Raw genomic sequence first — 21,334 nt, 5'->3', positions numbered from 1 at the left:
TCTCACTAACTCCCAGGCAAAATCTTAAAAAAAAAAAGATCCTTTGGTTAAAAACAAAAAATAAAAATATCCCTATATGTGTTCACTGGTTAGAACATTTTAGTCTTTTTATAAAAAGAGATGAGTATGAAACTAATTACCCTCAGTAGTGGTAAAGTGGACTTGGTCAATATAAATGATACTTTGACATTTTCGTATGAAAATTTCCACAGGATTATAAGACAGACGGTAACAAGTGAAGATAAAATAAAAGGATGTTTTTATAAATAATTATTAAACAAACTATCATGTGGGTTGAGGCTCCAATTTAGCATTAAGACTGTAACAGTGAGACCTGTCCTGAGGGAACTGATAAGTCTGTGGAATCAATTTTTCTTTCATTCTTAAACATCCTTTTTTAAATTATAAAAACAATACATGCTTATCGTAGAAAATATACTAAAGAATAAAGAAAATAAAAATCCACTTATAGTGCCTCCAGCCATAAGTTCCCTTGTTAATATCATGGTGTATTTTCTTCCTGTCTTTTTGTTCTGTACATACACATATGTGTATACACATATGCATGCACACACACACACAGCTTTTAAAATTAAATTTAAAAATTTTAATTGAAATATGAATTATGAAAAGTGCACAAATCTTAATTGTAAAGCTTGATGAATTATCACATAGTGATTATAATACCTATCACTGAAGTCAAGAAAATAGAATACTACCAGCAGCCTAGAAGCCCCTTTGCAAACACCATCTCCCTTCCTCTTCTCCCAAATTAACCACTAACCTGACTTCTAACACTAGGGACTTGTTTTTGAACTTTACATAAATGGAATCATACAACATTTATTCTTTTGTGTCTGGCTTATTTCACTCAACATCATGTTTGTAAGATTCACTCATATTATTATGTTTAGCAAAACAACTTATTTTCATTGATATATAGTATTCCATTACATGAACGTATTAATTTATTAAGCCATTCTACTACTGATGGACATTTGGATTGTTTCTATTTCAGGCTCTCACAAATTATGCTACTCATTTACATTGGGTAGACATCTAGGAGAAGAATTTCTGGGTCGTAGGGTACACATAGGTTCAACTTGAGTTAGATGATACCCAACAGTTTCCCAAAGTGACTGTAACAATTTACACTCCTACCCGCAATATATTATTTCCAGTTGCTCAATATCCTCACCAATACTTGATACTGATAGTTTAAAAAATTTAGCCATTCTGGTGGCTATGTAGTGGAATCTCACTGTGGTTTTAATTTGCATTTCCCTGATTACTAATTAGTTAAAATGCCTTTTAATATGTTTATTAGCCACTTGGATATTCTTTTTGCCAAGTGCCTTTTTGTGTCTCTGTCCATTTTACTATTTGTAGGGGTTCTTAAGGTATTTAGGATACAAGCCCTTTGTCAGCTGTATGTATTGTAAATATCTTCTTCCACTATCTGCGTGCCTTTTTAGTCTCTTAATGGTGCCTTTTGATGAACAGAAGTTTAAAAATTTTAATGTAGTCCAATTTATCAATCTTCTACCTAAATTTTTTTTACCTCAAGAACATGAAAATATTTTTTCATATTATCTCCTATATGCTTTATTGTTTTATTTTTCACGTTTATGTCTGCAATTCATTGGCAATTAATTTTTCTGTATGGCATGAGGGAGGAATCAAGTTTTTTTTTCCCCGAATGAATTTCCAATTGATCCAGCCTTATTTATTCAAAAGATTCTTCTTTTCCCATTGCTGGGCATTTAGTGGAATCCTTTCACTTTGGAAACTCACACATTTTTGTTCTAGAAAACATTCTTTAATTATTTTATTGATGAATTCCTTACCTCTGTTTTCTATTTCTGGAATTCCTATTTTTCAAACATCGGAATTCCAGGACTCATTCTCTTAATTTTTTTTTTTTTTTTTTTTTTTTTTTCCTTTTTTTTGCTGTACACGGGCCTCTCACTGTTGTGGCCTCTCCCGCTGCGGAGCACAGGCTCCGGACGCGCAGGCCCAGCCGCTCCACGGCATGTGGGATCTTCCTGGATCGGGGCACGAACCCGTGTCCCCTGCATTGGCAGGCGGATTCTCAACCACTGCGCCACCAGGGAAGCCCCGATTCTCTTAATTTTTAACAGCCTTTTTTCTTCTTATTTTTCATCTCTTCATCTTCTTTTTAAAAAAAATCTCTTTGTCTTTCTGCTCTACTCTATAGGAACTTTCCTTACCTTTATTTTCCGTCACTTGGTTTTATAGTTTTTTTGCCATTGTATTTGTAATATCCATTAGTTCTTTCTGTTCTGTGAAGTTCCTTTTATAGTATCCAGTTTTTATTTCATGGTTACAATATCTTGTTCTATTCCTATGATGATATTAATAATAATTTTTCAAGGTTTTCTTCTCTCTGCATAGTCTCTATTTTCCCCAAATTGCTGTTCTATGTTTGTTAGTTCTGGTCTGTATCTTCCACAATATTCAACATTGTTGACCATCTACTTCTTAAAACTCAATTTTATACTTAAAACTCAATTTTATAGTTACTTGCTAGCTTCTCCTCATTTCTCATTCTACTTTGCTAATTCCTACACTGGCCCCTGTTTCATCACCTGTATATGCATGGCTGTATTCATTCAACAAATCCTTATTATTTTCCAGGTACCGTGCTTGGTGATGGAGACTCAGAAATTTGTAAGACATGGTTCCTGACCTAACTCCTCAAGTTATCCTAATTTTCTCTTGGTATCCAAACTCTCTGTATGGATAAACAGCAACTGAAGCACTGGCCTGGATGCTATATGCCAGAGAATCTCGGGGTATGGAGTTACCAGAGAAAATCACAAACAGAGCATGGAGCAGTGCTAGATGAAGAGTTGGAAAGATAGTCCAAATTGAATCACCAATCCAAAGGGGACAAGGCAAAGTCTAGCTAAAACCACTTACAGGGACTAATAAAAGTTTTCAGGGACATGAGGAGCAGAGCAATACCTGGATCCATTTCTGGGATTAAAAGCAGGTAGCTAGGGCTTCCCTGGTGGCACAGTGGTTAAGAATCCGCCTGCCAATGCAAGGGACACAGGTTCGAGCCCTGGTCTGGGAAGAGCCCACATGCTGTGGAGCAACTAAGCTCATGTGCCACAACTACTGAGACTGCACTCTAGAGCCCATGAGCCACAACTAGTGAGCCCGTGTGCCACAACTACTGAAGCCCACACGCCTAGAGCCCATGTTCTACAAGAGAAGCCACCGCAATGAGAAGCCCACGCACTACAACAAAGAGTAGCCCCCACTCACCGCAACTAGAGAAAGCCCACATGCAGCAACGAAGACCCAACGCAGCCAAAATTAAATAAATTTTAAAAAAGAAGCAGGTAGCTAGCAGTTTTAGAAATTTTATTCCTGCTTTTTAAAGTCTGTTTTGGTGAAGAGTAGGGCTTGAGAGAGAGGAGATGGAAGATGTTCTAGGTGTTTATAGATTTATCAGGGAACAGAAACAGGACTTCAAAGATCATCTCTATGCTAATAACTCCAAAATTCTGACTTTTGTCCTCAGTTCCAGATCCAATATCCAATTTTGTATCAGAAATCTTCACCTAAGTGTTCTACAAGCACCTCAAACTTAAACTGAATTCGTCTTCCTCCTAAACTTATTCCTCCCCTTACGTTCCCTAAGTGAATGGCAAAATTATTGTCAAATCCAGCCATCATAGCTGGACATTCTGGAACTGAGTTTTTTTCTCGTCTTCCTCTTCTTCACTCCCCACCCATCGTACACACCTGGATGTTGAATCCAGTCCATGTTGCCGCTAAGATATCTCCACTCCTCCCCCTCACCATTTTCAGTATCATTGCTTATATTAGCACTGGTTATTAGAAATATATTAAGGGGCTTCCCTGGTGGCGCAGTGGTTGAGAGTGCCCGGGTCCGGGAAGAACCCACATGCCGCGGAGCGGCTGGGCCCGTGAGCCATGGCCGCTGAGCCTGCGTGTCCGGAGCCTGTGCTCCGCAACGGGAGAGGCTACAACAGTGAGAGGCCCGCGTACCGCAAAAAAACAAAAAAAAAACACACACACAAAAAGAAATATATTAAGAAAGACCTTGTGGAATACTAGGGAACCTGAGGTAGAAAGCTAATCTTAGTCTGGAGTAAACACAGGTACAGGGCTTCCCTGGTGGCACTGTGGTTGAGAGTCTGCCTGCCGATGCAGGGGACGTGGGGTCGTACCCCAGGCCGGGAAGATGCCACATGCCGCGGAGCGGCTGGGCCCGTGAGCCATGGCCACTGAGCCTGCACGTCCGGAGCCTGTGCTCCGCAACGGGACAGGCCACAACGGTGAGAGGCCCGCGTACCTCAAAACAAAACAAAACAAAAACACACAGGTACAGAAGTAGTAGTTCCTGGGGAAGGTTGAGAATAACATCTCAAGTTCACTGTGGCAACTTAGACTAATTTTAGACATATAATAAGATGCTGAGATGGGAGGTATAACAAGGAATAAAGATTGCTTCAGCACAGTGGTAAAGGGGAAAGAGGGTTGCTTTGGTGACAGTGGTGATGAACAAGGCAGGTGCAATACAGGTACTCAACCAAGGTGGTTAGTTCAAGAAAAGGCAAGAGAGCTTGGATATAGACAAAAATTCTGAGAAAGAGCTAGTGGGAATGATGCACAAAAGTAGGCCATAGCCCAGCTGTGGTGTTACAGACCTGGAGCTGAACTCAGGTCCCTAAGAACTGTAGATTTAAGGAGGCCAGAGAAATAGAACAGCTTCCCTATGTGGGATAAGAATATATATATATATATATATATATATAAAGTTACTCTTTAACATTGTCTCTCAAATAGAGCTAGTTACCATGTAAACACTACAACTCTGAGGATAAAACAACAGAAGATTATTTCGGCTAGTTAGCAAGAGTTCCTGGAAGCCTGTCTGACTATCCTTATTTCTGAGGAGTGGTGAGGCTGTGTGTAGGACTTGATTAGCTCTATTGGGCAACTGGGAAAAGCATGCCCTTTGGCACATACTATAGTATTATACAGGCCATTCATCTGGCCTCACTGCCTTGTTCACACTAATACCAAAGTTTCTTCTAAAAACAGAGAGGTAGTATAGAGAAGCATTAAAAACCTGAGTTCTGAAATCAGGTGAGCCTAGGTTATAAATAATTTCCTTATTTATAAAATAATACCTACCTCACAGGGTAGTTTTGAAAACTAAATGAATTAACATATATAAACATGTATAAAGTCTCTTGCATGATGCCTGGAACATAGTAGGACCTAACCAACAAAATGAAAAATTAGCTCATATAGCTCCTCTTCTCAAAATTCTTCAATGGTTTCCTGTGATTAAATATCTACAACCTGGCTTCATAATAAAGGCAAACATTTATTTCAGACTTAGCTGTCTTTTCTTCTAGATTATAAGCTATTTGAAGGCAGGAACCATGTCTGTTTTATGCTCTCAACAATCAGCGCTACCACTTGCACAGTGTAGGTACTCAACATATACTTGTTGAATGAGTAAGTGAACATAATATCTTTCTCCATCCATAAACCCTCCCATTATATAGCTCATAAACACAATGCTAGCAGATGCTCTTTGGAATAACCCTGATACTATGCAGGTTCCTGAAATGTTAAGGAATTCTCATATCCATTTCAGTTCACTGAATGGCACTAATTATTTTATGCTTTCTCTCACTCCTGAATATCCCAGGCTCCTGGGGCAGGGATTGTATGGACAAATGAAGTCCATAAACTAGATCAGTATGTAACTCTAACATTCTCTGTCCTTTTTTGTCAAACCTTTATGAGGTGGATAATTGGATTGCTTTAAGAAACAAGAGTTAATAAATAGTTTGGATGGAATGAACTGATTAAGGTTGAGTGATTACAATGGCAAATGTATCCCAATCTCTAAACATGCAATAAAGCAACAAAATATATTTTTAGCAACAAAAATGTTGTACAATTACCGTTTACTTGGTTGATTTCAGAGTTGGAGGATAGAATCTCATCTGCCAGCTTCTGTGCAGTAGGAAGAACTTCAGTGTGGTGTGCCGTGATTAAATACTGAATAAACTTTTGTAGCTGGTCCCTATTCATCTGGAAAAGGGTTTCTGAGATAGGAAGACGCAGTTTGACTTGGTCTGGTTTACGGATCCTGTAGAGTGAGAGCGCTACCACATGGGCACAGTAGAATATGTCTTTGTTCCCACAGCCACACGCCACTGAAGTGATTTTGCATCGATCAAAACTGATGGCAACTTTATAAGTCACTGCTGGTTCAGAAGTAGTGGCCGGCTCAGTTACTGTGCCACTGAGATGGAAGCCTAAGGAAACAAAAAAGACATATTTAGAGATTCTGTAGTAAGAAACCTGAAGATTTTCATTTTGCATTTAAATTCATCAATTCAGAAACTATTTGCTGAGTATCTATCTCCTATATACACAATAGGCTCTGTCAAAGGTCAATGAAACCCAGGTATTGCTTTTAAAAAAAAAATCTATGTATCTATGTATCTACGTATCTATCTATCTGTTTTGGCTGCGCCGGGTCTTAGTTGAGGCATGCGGGCTCTTAGTTGCGGCTTGCAGGCTTCTTAGTGGCGGCTTGCAGGCTTCTTAGTTGCAGCATGTGGACTCTTAGTGGTGGCAGGCACGTGGGATCTAGTTCCCCGACTGGGGATCGGACCCGGGCCCCCTTCATTGGAAGCACGGAGTCTTACCCACTGGGCCACCAGGTAAGTCCCCCCAGGTATTGCTCTTAAGAAACACACAATCTAGAAAAAGAGTCTTTACCCTGGAGTCCATGAACCTCCAGAACTAATAAGAAAACTTTTGTTTGTACATATGTACATTCTTTTGGGGGGACATTTCATACCTTTTATCATAGTCTCAAAAAGATTATTCAAGAACCTTGAATAAGTTAAGAACCTCGGTAGTAGATTTTGAGTCCTTTGTGGCCAAAGACAAGTCTACAAATAACGTCAGTACAATCTAGAGTAAGGTGAGCGTTATAAACGAGAGAAACCAAAAGAATGCCACGAGGAAGGACAAGGAAGATAAGGGCAACATTTCTTCCTCAAAACAAACACTTCCAAAATGGTAACCACGTGGAATACCTAAAAGGCAAGAAGCCTCATAAGATGTAGAAAGCAGAGAGCTTGGTGCAGTGACACTATGCAGTGTTAACCTCCACTCACTAGCACACAGAACCAATAATTTTGAAATGTAGAGAGAATACATTTTTAAGTTACAACTAAATTGAAAAATGTTAAATTCATTAGCAAATTCATTCTATAATAACTGTTTATTCTTTAAATATGATTCTTCTTTGACAAAATATGTATTCAAACAATCATTCAGACATTCAACAAAAGTTTAATAAGACTTTAAGTAACAAACTTTTTTTAAAGTATCCCTGTTAGCTTAGGGATGCTAACATGAAAAGGAGAGGAATATCAAATATTCGTGAAGCACCTATTATGTAGCAGAACTGTGTTGAGTGCATTTAATAATTTGTCATAACAACCTTATGAAGTTGGTATTATTTTCCTTATTTTAAAGGTATGTAAACTGAGGCTCAGAGGTTAAGGAATTTGCCCAAGGGCCCTTAGCTGGAAAGTGATAGACCTAGGATTTGGAACCAGGTCTGATCCAAAGTTTATTTTCTTTTGTTTATACTACACTATCTCTGAAAATGCCGTGACAAAGTCCTTATCCTCAAAAACCACAGACAAATATATGATTACAATATAATATACCAAACAGTATAGTAGAGACAGGAACAAAGGTGAAGCTAATTTCATAGATTTTCTTGTTTTACTGTACTCCACACTATGAATAGGAAAGCAATTTAAAATAATCTTATATTTGTTGGAGAAATATTTGCCAAATAATAAAAGGTGCATATGTTAGTTTCAGAGCTACCATCGTGACCTGGCGGAATTAAAAAATGAGGAGAAAAAACATTCCAAAGTTCAAGTTTCAGATAATTATGGCTAATTAAAGTAAGAATAAGTCCTAAATTTATAAGCATACCCATAAAATCTAGCAAAATTAACATTACTAAAGGCACATTTAGGTCCAATCCAAAGAAGGGTGCACATTACTGAAAAAGTTAAGATTAATTTCCAGAGTAAGAAAAATATCACAATTAATTTGTTAATTTCATAGCTTTCAGGTATATTTTTAAAACTTCACAGAGGCTTTTTTTCAGTTAAACTTAGTTGCAGATTTAAAAATATTGATTGTCATTTGTTCAAAGCAAAGTAGAAAAGTTATATTCAAATGTGATTAAGTATGGCTAAAGACTGCCTTCACTTTAGAACTAAGGAAGAGAACCTTCTGCAGAGTTGAGAAGTAACTCTTCTCCAGATCTCTATCTCTTGGACATAGCCAGTAGAATAACACAACAGAGAGCACATTACACTACGAATTAGGGGCTTCCCTTCCCTGGTGGTGCAGTGGTTGAGAATCTGCCTGCCAATGCAGGGGACATGGGTTCGAGCCCTCGTCTGGGAAGATCCCACATGCCGCGGAGCAACTGGGCCCGTGAGCCACAACTACTGAGCCTGAGCGTCTGGAGCCTGTCCTCCGCAACAAGAGAGGCCGCGACAGTGAGAGGCCTGTGCACCGCGATGAAGAGTGGCCCCCCGCTCGCCGCAACTAGAGAAAGCCCTCGCACAGAAACGAAGACCCAACACAGCCAAAAATAAATAAATTTATGAAAAAAAACCAAAACAGATTGGACCTCGGCCTCCATGTTTTTAAGATGAGAGGCTTGCCTAGAAGACCACCAAGGTTCTATCTAGCACTACCATATATTATGATTTCATAGTTAACTATCACTAAATCTTATTATCTTTTCTAGAACCACTTTTGGGATTTAAAGAGTATATAATAATAGCTAAACTTTATGAGTACCTCCTATGTGTTTATCTTTGTTCTAAGTACTTTACATGCATTAACTCATTAAATTTTCACAACTTTAATGAATTTGATAGTAGGTATAATGGTAAACTTTATGTGTCAATTTGACTAGGCTATACAACCCAGTTATTCAAATACTAATTAATCTGGGTGTTGCTGTGGAGGTGTTTTGTAGATGTGATTAACATCTACAATCCGCTGACTTTAACTAAAGCAAATTATACTTAATAATGTGGGTGGGTCTTGTTCAATCAGCTGAAAGGCCTTATAGGCAAAACTGAGGTTTCTCTGTGAAAGAAGAAATTTTGCCTTAAGACTGTAGCATCAGATCCTGACCAAGAATTTCCAGCCTGATGGCCTGAAAACGTATACTATATATGTATATACAGTTATCTCCTACTGATTCTGTTTCTCTGGAAAACCCTGACTGATTACTATTATTATTCCCGTTTTATGTATGAGGAAACAAGCACAGAGAGGTTAAGTAACTTGCTCAAGGTCATTCTGCTAGTAAGTGGCAGAGCCAAGATTCACAGCCAGGCAGTCTGGCTCAAAAGCCCATACTCTTAACTATTACATTATACTGCCTCTGTATTAATACTGTGTTGTATGGCAATCAATACCACATTTATATAAACTGTAAAACAACTATAAAACTAGAAACATTATTAGAAAATAACTTCTATGTTTACTGAAATTCTACAATTTCAGTTTTTATAGCATTGGTAATGCTTTAAACTTCTAGGTTAATCTGGAATTAGAGACAAAATGTTGAATATCAATTTATATTCCATCTGTCTCCACAGCAGGTCAATGTTAAAGCAACTGAGAAACTTTCTGCAAAATACTTTTGAAAAGCTATTTAGACATGGCTCCCTAGAGGCTTTGATTAAGGTCCATGATGCTTTCGGGAACATGCTCATTTGAGTTGGGTAAATCTTTGGGCTCCATCAGCTGTATTAACAATGGTATAGCTCATGCTCCAGGTCTAAGCCCATTTGAAAGGCAGAGGTTCTGGGTGGCTCCGTGGAAGTTTCCTTGCTGGGAGTTCCTTTTTCCCTTATTATAATCAGTAACACTTTTTTTCAAGATTAATTACTCCTGAGAATAAAGCTACATAGAGGTTCAATGTAGTATTTCTTTCCCATTGTAAACCTAACTGCCATCAATAATCTGCTGATTTAAGCAAAGATGTAGAAGCCTAATTTTAAAAAATTTCTATTGAATCAGCATGTATTTATTGAATACCCACTGTGTGCTCTTTTTACCTTTTAACTCTTTTATTTGGACATTTTCAAACAAAGAAGTAGAGAGAACGCTGTATAATGAGTCCTCTACATCCATCACTCAGCTTCAACAATTATCAATACAAAGATAAACTTGTTTAACCTTTACCCTCTCCCAGCTCCTTCCCTGTCCTCCTCAATTAAGTATATTGAAGTAAATCCCATAAATATCTTTTCATCAGTAAATGCCTCGGTATAGATTTCTTTTCTTTTTTTTGGCGGTACGTGGGCCTCTCATCGCTGTGGCCTTTCCCGCCGCGGAGCACAGGCTCCGGACGCGCAGGCTCAGCGGCCATAGCTCACGGGCCCAGCCGCTCCGCGGCATGTGGGATCCTCCCAGACGGGGGCACGAACCCGAGTCCCCTGTATTGGCAGGCGGGCCCTCAACCACTGCGCCACCAGGGAAGCCCTCGGTATACATTTCTAAAAGACAAGAACTTAATTTGTGTGTGTGTGTGTGTGTGTGTGTGTGTGTGTGTGTGTGTGTGTGCGCGCGCGCCACCCCGTGCAGCATGTGGGATCTTAGTTCCCCAAGCAGGGATCAAAAACCTGCTCCCCCTGCATTGAAAGCACAGAGTCTTAACCACTGGACCGTGAGGGAAGTCCCACAAGAACTGAAAATTAATAATTCCTTAATATCAAATATCCAGTATTCAGATTTCCACAACTGACTTCAAAAACAAAACAGAGCAAAAAACAGGAAAGGTTTGTTCAAATCAGAATACAAACAAGGTCCAGATATTACATTTGATTGATAATGTCTCTTAAGCTACAAGTTCCTTCTCCTTCCTCTTCCCCTTCAATTATTTACTGAAAAATAATAGTTAGCTCTAGAGAGACTTGACCAGATTTAGGGTTTTGGTAAAATTACTTCACAGGTTGTGTTGCATACTTTCTAATACATCACATCAGGAGACACATCATGCCCGATGATCTTTCTTCCTGTGCTGTTAGAATTCAGCACTGGGTTCAGATGTTGGTTAGCCTGCTCCATCCATTATAAAGTTCCTTGTCAACTTTTCACCTAATAGTTTTAGTAGTCATTGATGATCATTGCCTTGATCTATTGATATTATTTCACTTGGGTAGCTTTACTTTAAAAAAGAAATTTAGCTCTCTCACATTCTCTGACTCTTCAACACCCTAAACTGTAAAATAAGGAAAAAAACATAAAATGACTAGCTCAGTGCCTGGAACATGGTGGGCTTTTAACAACAAAAAAAAAGTGACAGAAACAACCACAAAAATTGCTTAGAACTCATGGGAAAAACAACTACTTTATAGACAAAGTTTTCCTGAATATCAGCTTTGTGATGATCCTTCATTCACACTTTCTTAAAATGTAAAAAGAAAACACATATATTGTGAAATCATCCTGCTTATCAAAATGCCCAAATCATCCTGCTTATCAAAATGCCCAAGAGACTTTAAAACAGTTTCTTTTTATCAGTTGTAAGTCTTGAAATGATTAAGATAATGGATGGACTGGTGGGAGACGGAGTAGGCAGGCACATAGGGAAGCACCATGCGCTTGCTTCACTAGTGGCTCCCGTAGGCTGTAAAGGTCAAATGCCCATATTTCCTTCTTCCTTACAGCATGGCTTTTGGTGCAAAGCAGTCAGGGATGGTGGGTCTAGTAGAGACCCGGCTTTTTGAAGAAACAGTCAGTCAATCAGGCAGCTGCTCCCCTTGTGGCCCTATCAACTTCAAACACAGGGGGAAAAAAAACCCTCAAGTTTTTTAACACTGAGTGAGCCCTGCATGCACCATATACTTTCAATGAGTTCCTGTTTAGTTTTGCAAGTACTGCATCCCTCCAACCCACCCCCAAATCACAAAGCTAGCTTTGCCCTGAGAAAAAGATTTGAAAAAATTTCAACTTCCTGTTCTGTGGCTGAGGAACCTTTCCTACCTGGCCTCTACACTGTTCAGAAAGTTTAGAATAAAACTGTACTGCAGCCCCTTCTCCACTACATATCACAATGGCTCTGATGTCTCAGCTTCTAGGAAAATAATGACCTTCTATAAATGCCTGCTATGAGGTAAGCCCCTACCAGAACGTTATCCTATAAGTATGCCATGTTTTCCTTGCCTTCAACATGCTCCAAGTACCATTTAAAAGTGGGAAAAGATTCAAAAAGTGTGCAGAAATGGCCTCATAGGCCCCTAATAACAGTTCTTTGCAGGCAGTCTTTGCTAGAGATTGTCATGCTTAAATGTGCAACAAGAGCTCTGAGAACTTCAAGATTAGCAAGAAATTGTTAAAAATCCAGGAGTGGGGACTTCCCTGGTGGTGCAGTGGTTAAGAATCCGCCTGCCAGCGCAGGGAACATGGGTTTGATCCCTGGTCTGGGAAGATACCATGTGCTGCCAAAACTAAGCCTGTGCACCACAACTACTGAGCCCGAGTGCTGCAACTAGTGAAGCCTGTACGCCTAGAGCCCGTGTTCTTCAACAAGAGAAGCCACCGCTATAAGAAGCCCACGCACCGCAATGAAGAGTAGCCCCCACTTGCTGCAACTAGAGAAAGCACGCGCACAGCAACAAAGACCCAACACAACCCCCCACCCCCCACAAAAAAATCCAGGAATGCTCATGGCTTAAGAGTCCTTATTCTCCTGCCTTCTAAACTAAATGGTGGCACAAGAGGAAATGGAAAAGACTGAAACTGTTTACTTAACATTTCTTTTCCAGCATCAGTGCTGGGGAATCCAGGGCATAGGCTGGACCCAACCTTGGACTCCAGAAAGTATCAAGGACCAGTTTTATACTTGAGGAAAATATAAATAAAATGTCTCTTTCCCAAATAAGGAAATTCTATGTTCTTCATGGCTTTGCTCAAATATCACCTCCATATGAAATTCTATCTAGTGCCCCAGTTGGTAAACTGAATCATGTTTTTTTGTATTGGAGTATAGTTGATTAACAATGTTGTGATAGTTTCAGGTGTACAGGAAAGTGATAAACTGAATCATATTAAATGAAGAAACTTTAACATTTGTGCCTATGGAGCTTACAGTTTAGTTCACAAGAGAGCATTTTACCCAGAATCAACTAATAAAGGACTGAAGAGATAATAATTTCACAGATGAAGAACAGGATCAGAGATGTTATGCGATTTGCAGCTTGTAATGATTTACACGATTACAGTCATGATAACAGAAATTAAAATGACCATAAATTCACATTCTGAAACATTTTAGGCTTTAAAGACTAGGAAAAATAAACTTGTGAAGAGTTTCTTTCAAATTAATATACTTCCTGAGTACAGTCAAATCGCTTCTTTTGATTTAAAAAGAACCAAAATAAATAACTTTTAATCACTAACAGTTTTTGAGCACTTACCATGTGTTTTTTAACAAACATTGCATCATTTAATCCTCACCACAATGTTATGTGTTTAGTACTATTATCCCCATTTTTTGTAAAGAAAGTGAAGCTTAGAGAAATTATTCAATTTGCCTAAGTTTACACAGCCTGTAAGTGGCAGAGCTAGGATTTGAACCCAGGCATTCTGGCTTCAGAGTCTAAGCTGCTAACAACCACATTTTATTTCTATTATAGTGTTTCCCAAACACCAACTTCATTTTCCTGGCTTAGGAAAATCAGAGTGATGTTTGGTACTGCTCCTTAAACTTTTTTTTGTAAAAATTAGGACATTGCTAAATCATACTAATTCAATTTTCGTCCTTTGTTTACATACAGTCAGCTACTATGATACTAAGTTACCAAACTGATAGAAAAATGGAATCCTAACAGGGACAAATGGCAGAGAATATGCAAAATGTATTCAATCTGGTAACCCAAAAGTTACAGCACGTGTCTTCCCCTTAGAGACTACAAGAAATTTGAAGAGCCAAAATACATAAAGATGTTAATTTCTCTCTTTTAAAAAAGTATCTTAAGGTTAATTCATTCATTAAACTAATAACTATTTAAGATCTACTATGTTAGGTCCCAAGGATACATCTGTGAAAAGACCAAATGATCCCTGACTTTATGGCATTTATAGTGTAGCTGGGGAGACAGATATTAAACAACTAAGTCCACAGAAAATTATTTAATTTTAATTGTGAAGAAGTACAGAATGATAGAATAGTATATAATATGGAAGACCTGACCTGGTTTAGCATTTTGAGCAGAATTTTATAGAATAAATCAGAATTAACTAGGTGAAAGGATGGGGAACGCAGAGTAGTGGTAAAGAGGACTCCAGGTAGAAAAAAAAAAAGTACACATGCAGAGTGGAAAAGAAGGCTATGCAGAGGTGCTAATGCCAAGAGGAACATGGAACGTTCAAAGAACAGAAAGAAGACCAGCAACTGGAAAGTCAACAGGGAGGGGGGTAAAGGGGCATACAATGAGGCTGGAGAAGCAGGCAGGAGCCATGGCTCTGGGATGCATCCTAGCTCCTGCCTCTGCTCCATATCCAAGAGGGTCACTAAATCCTGTGGATTCTGCCTCCTAAGTATCTCTCCATTCTAGTGCCTCTCCTTTAACTCCGCTAACACTGCCTCAGCCCAAGATCATAATAATCTCCTGCTTGGACTAACTAATCTTCCTGCCTGCGAGTCTTATTCCCTCTACCCACCTTCCATAACATCAGCAGAATGATCTTCCTAAAACAAAAGCATGTCATTCCTACTAAACTGTGACCTATTCATTTCACAGTTTTGGTATCTAACACAGAGTCTGGCAGAGAAAAAACATTTATAAAAATGTTTGCTTAAGAGGAGCTTCAAGATGGCGGAAGAGTAAGACGCGGAGATCTCCTTCCTCCTCACAGAGACATCAGAAATACATCTACACGTGGAACTTCTCCTATATAACACCCACCGAACGCTGGCAGAAGACCTCAGACCTCCCAAAAGGCAAGAAACTCCCCACGTACCTGAGTAGGGCCAAAGAAAAAAGAAAAAACAGAAAGAATAGGGACGGGACCTGCACCAGTGGGAGGGAGCCGTGAAGGAGGAAAGGTTCCCACACACTAGAAGCCCCTTCGCGGGCGGTGACTGTGGGTGACGGAGGGGGGAAGCTTCGGAGCGGCAGAGGAGAGCACAGCAACAGGGTGCAGAGGGCAAAGTGGAGAGAGTCCCGCAGAGGATCGGTGCCGACCGGCACTCACCAGCCCAAGAGGCTTGTCTGCTCACCCGCCGGGGCGGGCGGGGGCCGGGAGCTGAGGCTCGGGCTTCAGTCGGATCCCAGAGAAAGGGAGTTGGCGGCGTGAACACAACTTGAAGGGGGCTAGTGCGCCACAGCTGGCCGGGAGGGAGTCCGGTTGAAGTCTGGAGCTGCCGAAGAGGCAAGAGAACTTTTCTTCCCTCTTTGCTTCCTGGGGCGTGAGGAGAGGGGATTACGTGCGCCGCTTAAAGGAGCTCCAGAAACGGGCGCGGAGCTGCCGAAGAGACAAGAGACTTTTCCTTGCCTCTTTGCTTCCTCGGGCGCGAGGAGAGGGGATTAAGAGCACCGCGTAAAGGAGCTCCAGAAACGGGCGCGAGCCGCGGCTGTCGGCACGGACAGTAGAGACGGGTGTGGGACGCTAGGGTTGCTGCTGCCGCCACCAAGAGGCCTGTGCGCGAGCACAGGTCACTCTCCACACCGCCCCTCCCGGGAGCCTTTGCAGCCCGCCACTGCAGGGGTCCCGGGATCCAGGGACAGCTTCCCCGGGAGAATGCGCGGCGCGCCTCGGGCCGGTGCAGCATCACGCCGGCCTCTGCCGCCGCGGGCTTGCCCCGCATCCGTGCCCCTCCCTCTCCCCGGCCTGTGCCAGAGTCCCCGAATCAGCTGCTCCTTTAACCCCGTCCTGTCTGAGCGAAGGGCAGACGCCCTCGGATGACCTACACGCAGAGGCGGGGCCAAGTCCAAAGCTGAACCCCAGGAGCTGTGCGAACAAAGAGGAGAAGGGGAGGTCTCTCCCGGCAGCCTCAGAAGCAGCGGATTAAAGCTCCACAATCAACTTGAAGTGCCCTGCATCTGTGGAAAACCTGAATAGACAACGAATTATCCCAAGTTGAGGAGGTGAACTTTGGGAGCAAGATATACTATTATTTTCCCCTTTTTTTCTTTTTGTGAGTGTGTATGGGTGTGCTGCTGTGTGAGATTTTGTCTGTATAGCTTTGCTTTCACCATTTGTCCTAGGGTTAGACCAACCCGTTTTTCTTTGTTTTTTTTAAATAGAAATTTTTCTTCTTCATAATTATTTTTTATTTTAATAACTATACTTTATCCTACTTTATTTTGTCTTCTCCCTTTCTTTCTTCCTTTCTTCCTTCCTTTCTTCCCTCCTTCCTCCCTTCTTTCCGCCCTTCCTTCCTCTCCTGCTTCCTTCCTTCCTTTCTTGCTTTCTTCCTTCCTTTCTTCCCTCCCTCCCTCCTTCCTTCCTTCCTTCCCTTTCCTTTCTATTTTTTCTCCCTTTTATTTTGAACCGTGTGGATTAAAGGCTCTTGGCGCTCCAGCCAGGCACCACGGCTGTGCCTCTGAGGTGGGAGAACCAACCTCAGGACACTGGTCCACAAGAGACCTCCCAGCTCCACGCAATATCAAACGGCGAAAATCTCCCAGACATCTCCATCTCAACACCAAGACCCAGCTTCACTCAAGGACCAGCAACAAACAGTGCTGGACAGCCTATCCCCAACAAAGAGCAAGACAGGTCTACAGCCCCATTCATTAGCAGAGAGGCTGCCTAAATCTTAATAAGGCTACCAACATCCCCAAACACACCACAAGACGTGGACCTGCCCACCAGAAAAACAAGGTCCAGCCTCATCCACCAGAACAGAGGCACTAGTCCCCCCAACCAGGAAACCTACTCAACCCACTGAAACAACATTAGCCACTGGGGACAGACACCAAAAACAACGGGAACTACGAACCTGCAGCCTACAAAAAGGAGACCCCAAACACAGTAAGATAAGCAAAATGAGAAGACAGAAAAACACACAGCAGATGAAGGAGCAAGATAAAAACACACCAGACCTAACAAATGAAGAGGAAATAGGCAGTCTACCTGAAAAAGAATTCAGAATAATGATAGTAAAGATGATACAAAATCTTGGAAATAGAATAGACAAATTGCAAGAAACAGTTAACAATGACCTAGAAGAAATAAAGAGGAAGCAAGCAACAATGAGCAACACAATAAATGAAATCAAAAACACTCTAGATGGGATCAATAGCAGAATAACTGAGGCAGAAGGACGGATAAGTGAAGAAGATAAAATAGTGGAAATAACTACTGCAGAGCAGAAGAAAGAAAAAAGAATGAAAAGAACTGAGGACAGTCTCAGAGACCTCTGGGACAACATTAAATGCACCAACATTCGAATTATAGGGGTCCCAGAAGAAGAAGAGAAAAAGAAAGGGACTGAGAAAATATTTGAAGAGATTATAGTTGAAAACTTCCCTAATATAGGAAAGGAAATAATCAATCAAGTCCAGGAAGCACAGAGAGTTCCATACAGGATAAACCCAAAGAGAAACACGCCAAGACACATAATAATCAAAATGTCAAAAATTAAATACAAAGAAAACATATTAAAAGCAGCAAGGGAAAAACAACAAATAACACACAAGGGACTCCCCATAAGATTAACATCTGATCTTTCAGCAGAAACTCTACAAGCCAGAAGGGAGTGGCAGGACATATTTAAAGTGATGAAGGAAAAAAACCTACAACCAAGATTACTCTACCCAGCAAGGATCTCATTCAGATTTGATGGAGAAATTAAAACCTTTACAGACAAGCAAAAGCTGAGAGAGTTCAATACCACCAAACCAGCTTTACAACAAATGCTAAAGGAACTTCTCTAGGCTGGAAACACAAGACAAGGAAAAGACCTACATTAACAAACTCAAAACAATTAAGAAAATGAGAATAGGAACATACATATCGATAATTACCTTAAATGTAAATGGATTAAATGCTCCCACCAAAAGACACAGACTAGCTGAATGGATACAAAAACAAGACCCATATATATGCTGTCTATGAGAGACCCACTTCAGACCTAGGGACGCATACAGACTGAAAGTGAGGGGATGGAAAAAGATATTCCATGCAAATGGAAATCAGAAGAAAGCTGGAGTAGCAATTCTCATATCAGACAAAATACACTTTAAAATAAAAACCATTACAAGAGACAAAGAAGGACACTACATAATGATCAAGGGATCGATCCATGAAGAAGATATAACAATTGTAAATGTTTATGCACCTAACATAGGAGCACCTCAATACATAAGGCAAGTACTACCAGCCATAAAAGGGGAAATCGACAGTAACACATTCATAGTAGGGGACTTTAACACCCCACTTTCACCAAAGGACAGTTCAGCCAAAATGAAAATAAATAAGGAAACACAAGCTTTAAATGATACATTACACAAGATGGACTTAATTGATATTTATAGGACATTCCATCCAAAAACAACAGAATACACATTTTTCTCAAGTGCTCATGGAACATTCTCCAGGATTGATCATATATTGGGTGACAAATCTAGCCTTGGCAAATTTAAGAAAATTGAAATCGTATCAAGTATCTTTTCCGACCACAACGCTATGAGACTAGATATCAATTATAGGAAAAGATCTGTAAAAAATACAAACACATGGAGGCTAAACAATACACTACTTAATAACGAAGTGATCACTGAAGAAATCAAAGAGGAAATCAAAAAATACTTAGAAACAAATGACAATGGAGACACGACGACCCAAAACCTATGGGATACAGCAAAAGCAGTTCTAAGAGGGAATTTCATAGCAATACAATCATACCTTAAGAAACAGGAAACATCTCGAATAAACAACCTAACTTTGCACTTAAAGCAATTAGAGAAAGAAGAACAAAAAAACCCCAAATTTAGCAGAAGGAAAGAAATCATAAAGATCAGATCAGAAATAAATGAAAAAGAAGTGAAGGAAACAATAGCAAAGATCAATAAAACTAAAAGCTGGTTCTTTGAGAAGATAAATAAAATTGATAAACCATTAGCCAGACTCATCAAGAGTAAAAGGGAGAAGACTCAAATCAATAGAATTAGAAATGAAAAAGGAGATGTAACAACTGACACTGCAGAAATACAAAAGATTATTAGAGATTACTACAAGCAACTGTATGCCAATAAAATGGACAACCTGGAAGAAATGGACAAATTCTTAGAAGTGCACAACCTGCCGAGACTGAACCAGGAAGAAATAGAAAATTTGAACAGACCAATCACAAGCACTGAAATTGAAACTGTGATTAAAAATCTTCCAGCAAACAAAAGCCCAGGACCAGATGGCTTCACAGGCGAATTCTATCAAACATTTAGAGAAGAGCTAACACCTATCCTTCTCAAACTCTTCCAAAAGATAGCACAGGGAGGAACACTCCCAAACTCATTCGATGAGGCCAACATCACCCTGATACCAAAACCAGACAAAGACGTCACAAAGAAAGAAAACTACAGGCCAATATCACTGATGAACATAGATGCAAAAATATTCAACAAAATATTAGCAAACAGAATCCAACAGCACATTAAAAGGATCATACACCATGATCAAGTGGGGTTTATCCCAGGAATGCAAGGATTCTTCAATATACGCAAATCAATCAACGTGATACACCATATCAACAAACTGAAGGAGAAAAACCATATGATCATCTCAATAGATGCAGAGAAAGCTTTTGACAAAATTCAACACTCATTTATGATAAAAACCTTGCAGAAAGTAGGCATACAGGGAACTTTCCTCAACATAATAAAGGCCATATATGACAAACCCACAGCTAGCATCGTTCTCAATGGTGAAAAACTGCAACCATTTCCACTAAGATCAGGAACAAGACAAGGTTGCCCACTCTCACCACTCTTATTCAACATAGTTTTGGAAGTTCTAGCCACAGCAATCAGAGAAGAAAAAGAAATAAAAGGAATCCAAATAGGAAAAGAAGAAGTAAAGCTGTCACTGTTTGCAGATGACATGATACTATACATAGAGAATCCTAAGGATGCTACCAGAAAACTACTAGAGCTAATCAATGAATTTGGTAAAGTTGCAGGATACAAAATTAATGCACAGAAATCTCTGGCATTCTTATACACTAATGATGAAAAATCTGAGAGTGAAATTAAGAAAACACTCCCATTTACCATTGCAACAAAAAGAATAAAATATCTAGGAATAAACCTACCTAAGGAGACAAAAGACTTGTATGCAGAAAACTATAAGACACTTATGAAAGAAATTAAAGATGATACAAATAGGTGGAGAAATATACCATGTTCTTGGATTGGAAGAATCAACATTGTGAAAATGACTATACTACCCACAGCAATCTACCGATTCAATGCAATCCCTATCAAATTACCACTGGCATTTTTTACAGAACTAGAACAAAAAATTTCACAATTTGTATGGAAACACAAAAGACCCCGAATAGCCAAAGCAATCTTGAGAACGAGAAATGGAGCTGGAGGAATTAGGCTCCCTGACTTCAGACTCTACTACAAGGCTACAGTAATCAAGACAATATGGTACTGGCACAAAAACAGAAATATAGATCAATGGAACAGGATAGAGAGCCCAGAGATAAACCCACACACATATGGTCACCTTATCTTCGATAAAGGAGGGAAGGATATACAGTGGAGAAAAGACAGCCTCTTCAATAAGTGGTGCTGGGAAAACTGGACAGCTACATGTAAAAGTATGAAATTAGAACACTCCCTAACACCACACACAAAAATAAACTCAAAATGGGTTAAAGACCTAAATGTAAGGCCAGACACTATCAAACTCTTAGAGGAAAACATAGGCAGAACACTATACGACATAAATCACAGCAAGATCCTTTTTGACCCATCTGCTAGAGAAATTGAAATAAAAACACAAATAAACAATTGGGACCTAATGAAACTTAAAAGCTTTTGCACAGCAAAGGATACCATAAACAAGACCAAAAGACAACCCTCAGAATGGGAGAAAATATTTGCAAATGAAGCAACTGACAAAGGATTAATTTCCAAAATTTATAAGCAACTCATGCAGCTCAATAACAAAAAAACAAACAACCCAATCCAAAAATGGGCAGAAGAACTAAATAGACATTTCT

General features: G+C 39.8%; 1 protein-coding gene across 1 annotated transcript in view; it reads right to left on the bottom strand.

Moving 5' to 3' along the window:
- Positions 1–21,334, bottom strand: part of ZSWIM5 (zinc finger SWIM-type containing 5) — a 281,277-nt gene that overhangs the window by 70,348 nt on the left and 189,595 nt on the right. Inside the window, exon 2 of the mRNA XM_059042702.2 lies at positions 5,982–6,338. Coding sequence (XP_058898685.1) covers positions 5,982–6,338 — 357 coding nt within the window. The remainder of the gene's footprint in view (positions 1–5,981; positions 6,339–21,334) is intronic.

Source organism: Kogia breviceps, chromosome 1, assembly GCF_026419965.1.
Source record: "Kogia breviceps isolate mKogBre1 chromosome 1, mKogBre1 haplotype 1, whole genome shotgun sequence".
Lineage (NCBI taxonomy): Eukaryota > Metazoa > Chordata > Mammalia > Artiodactyla > Physeteridae > Kogia > Kogia breviceps.
This window is presented reverse-complemented; position numbering and strand designations above follow the sequence as displayed.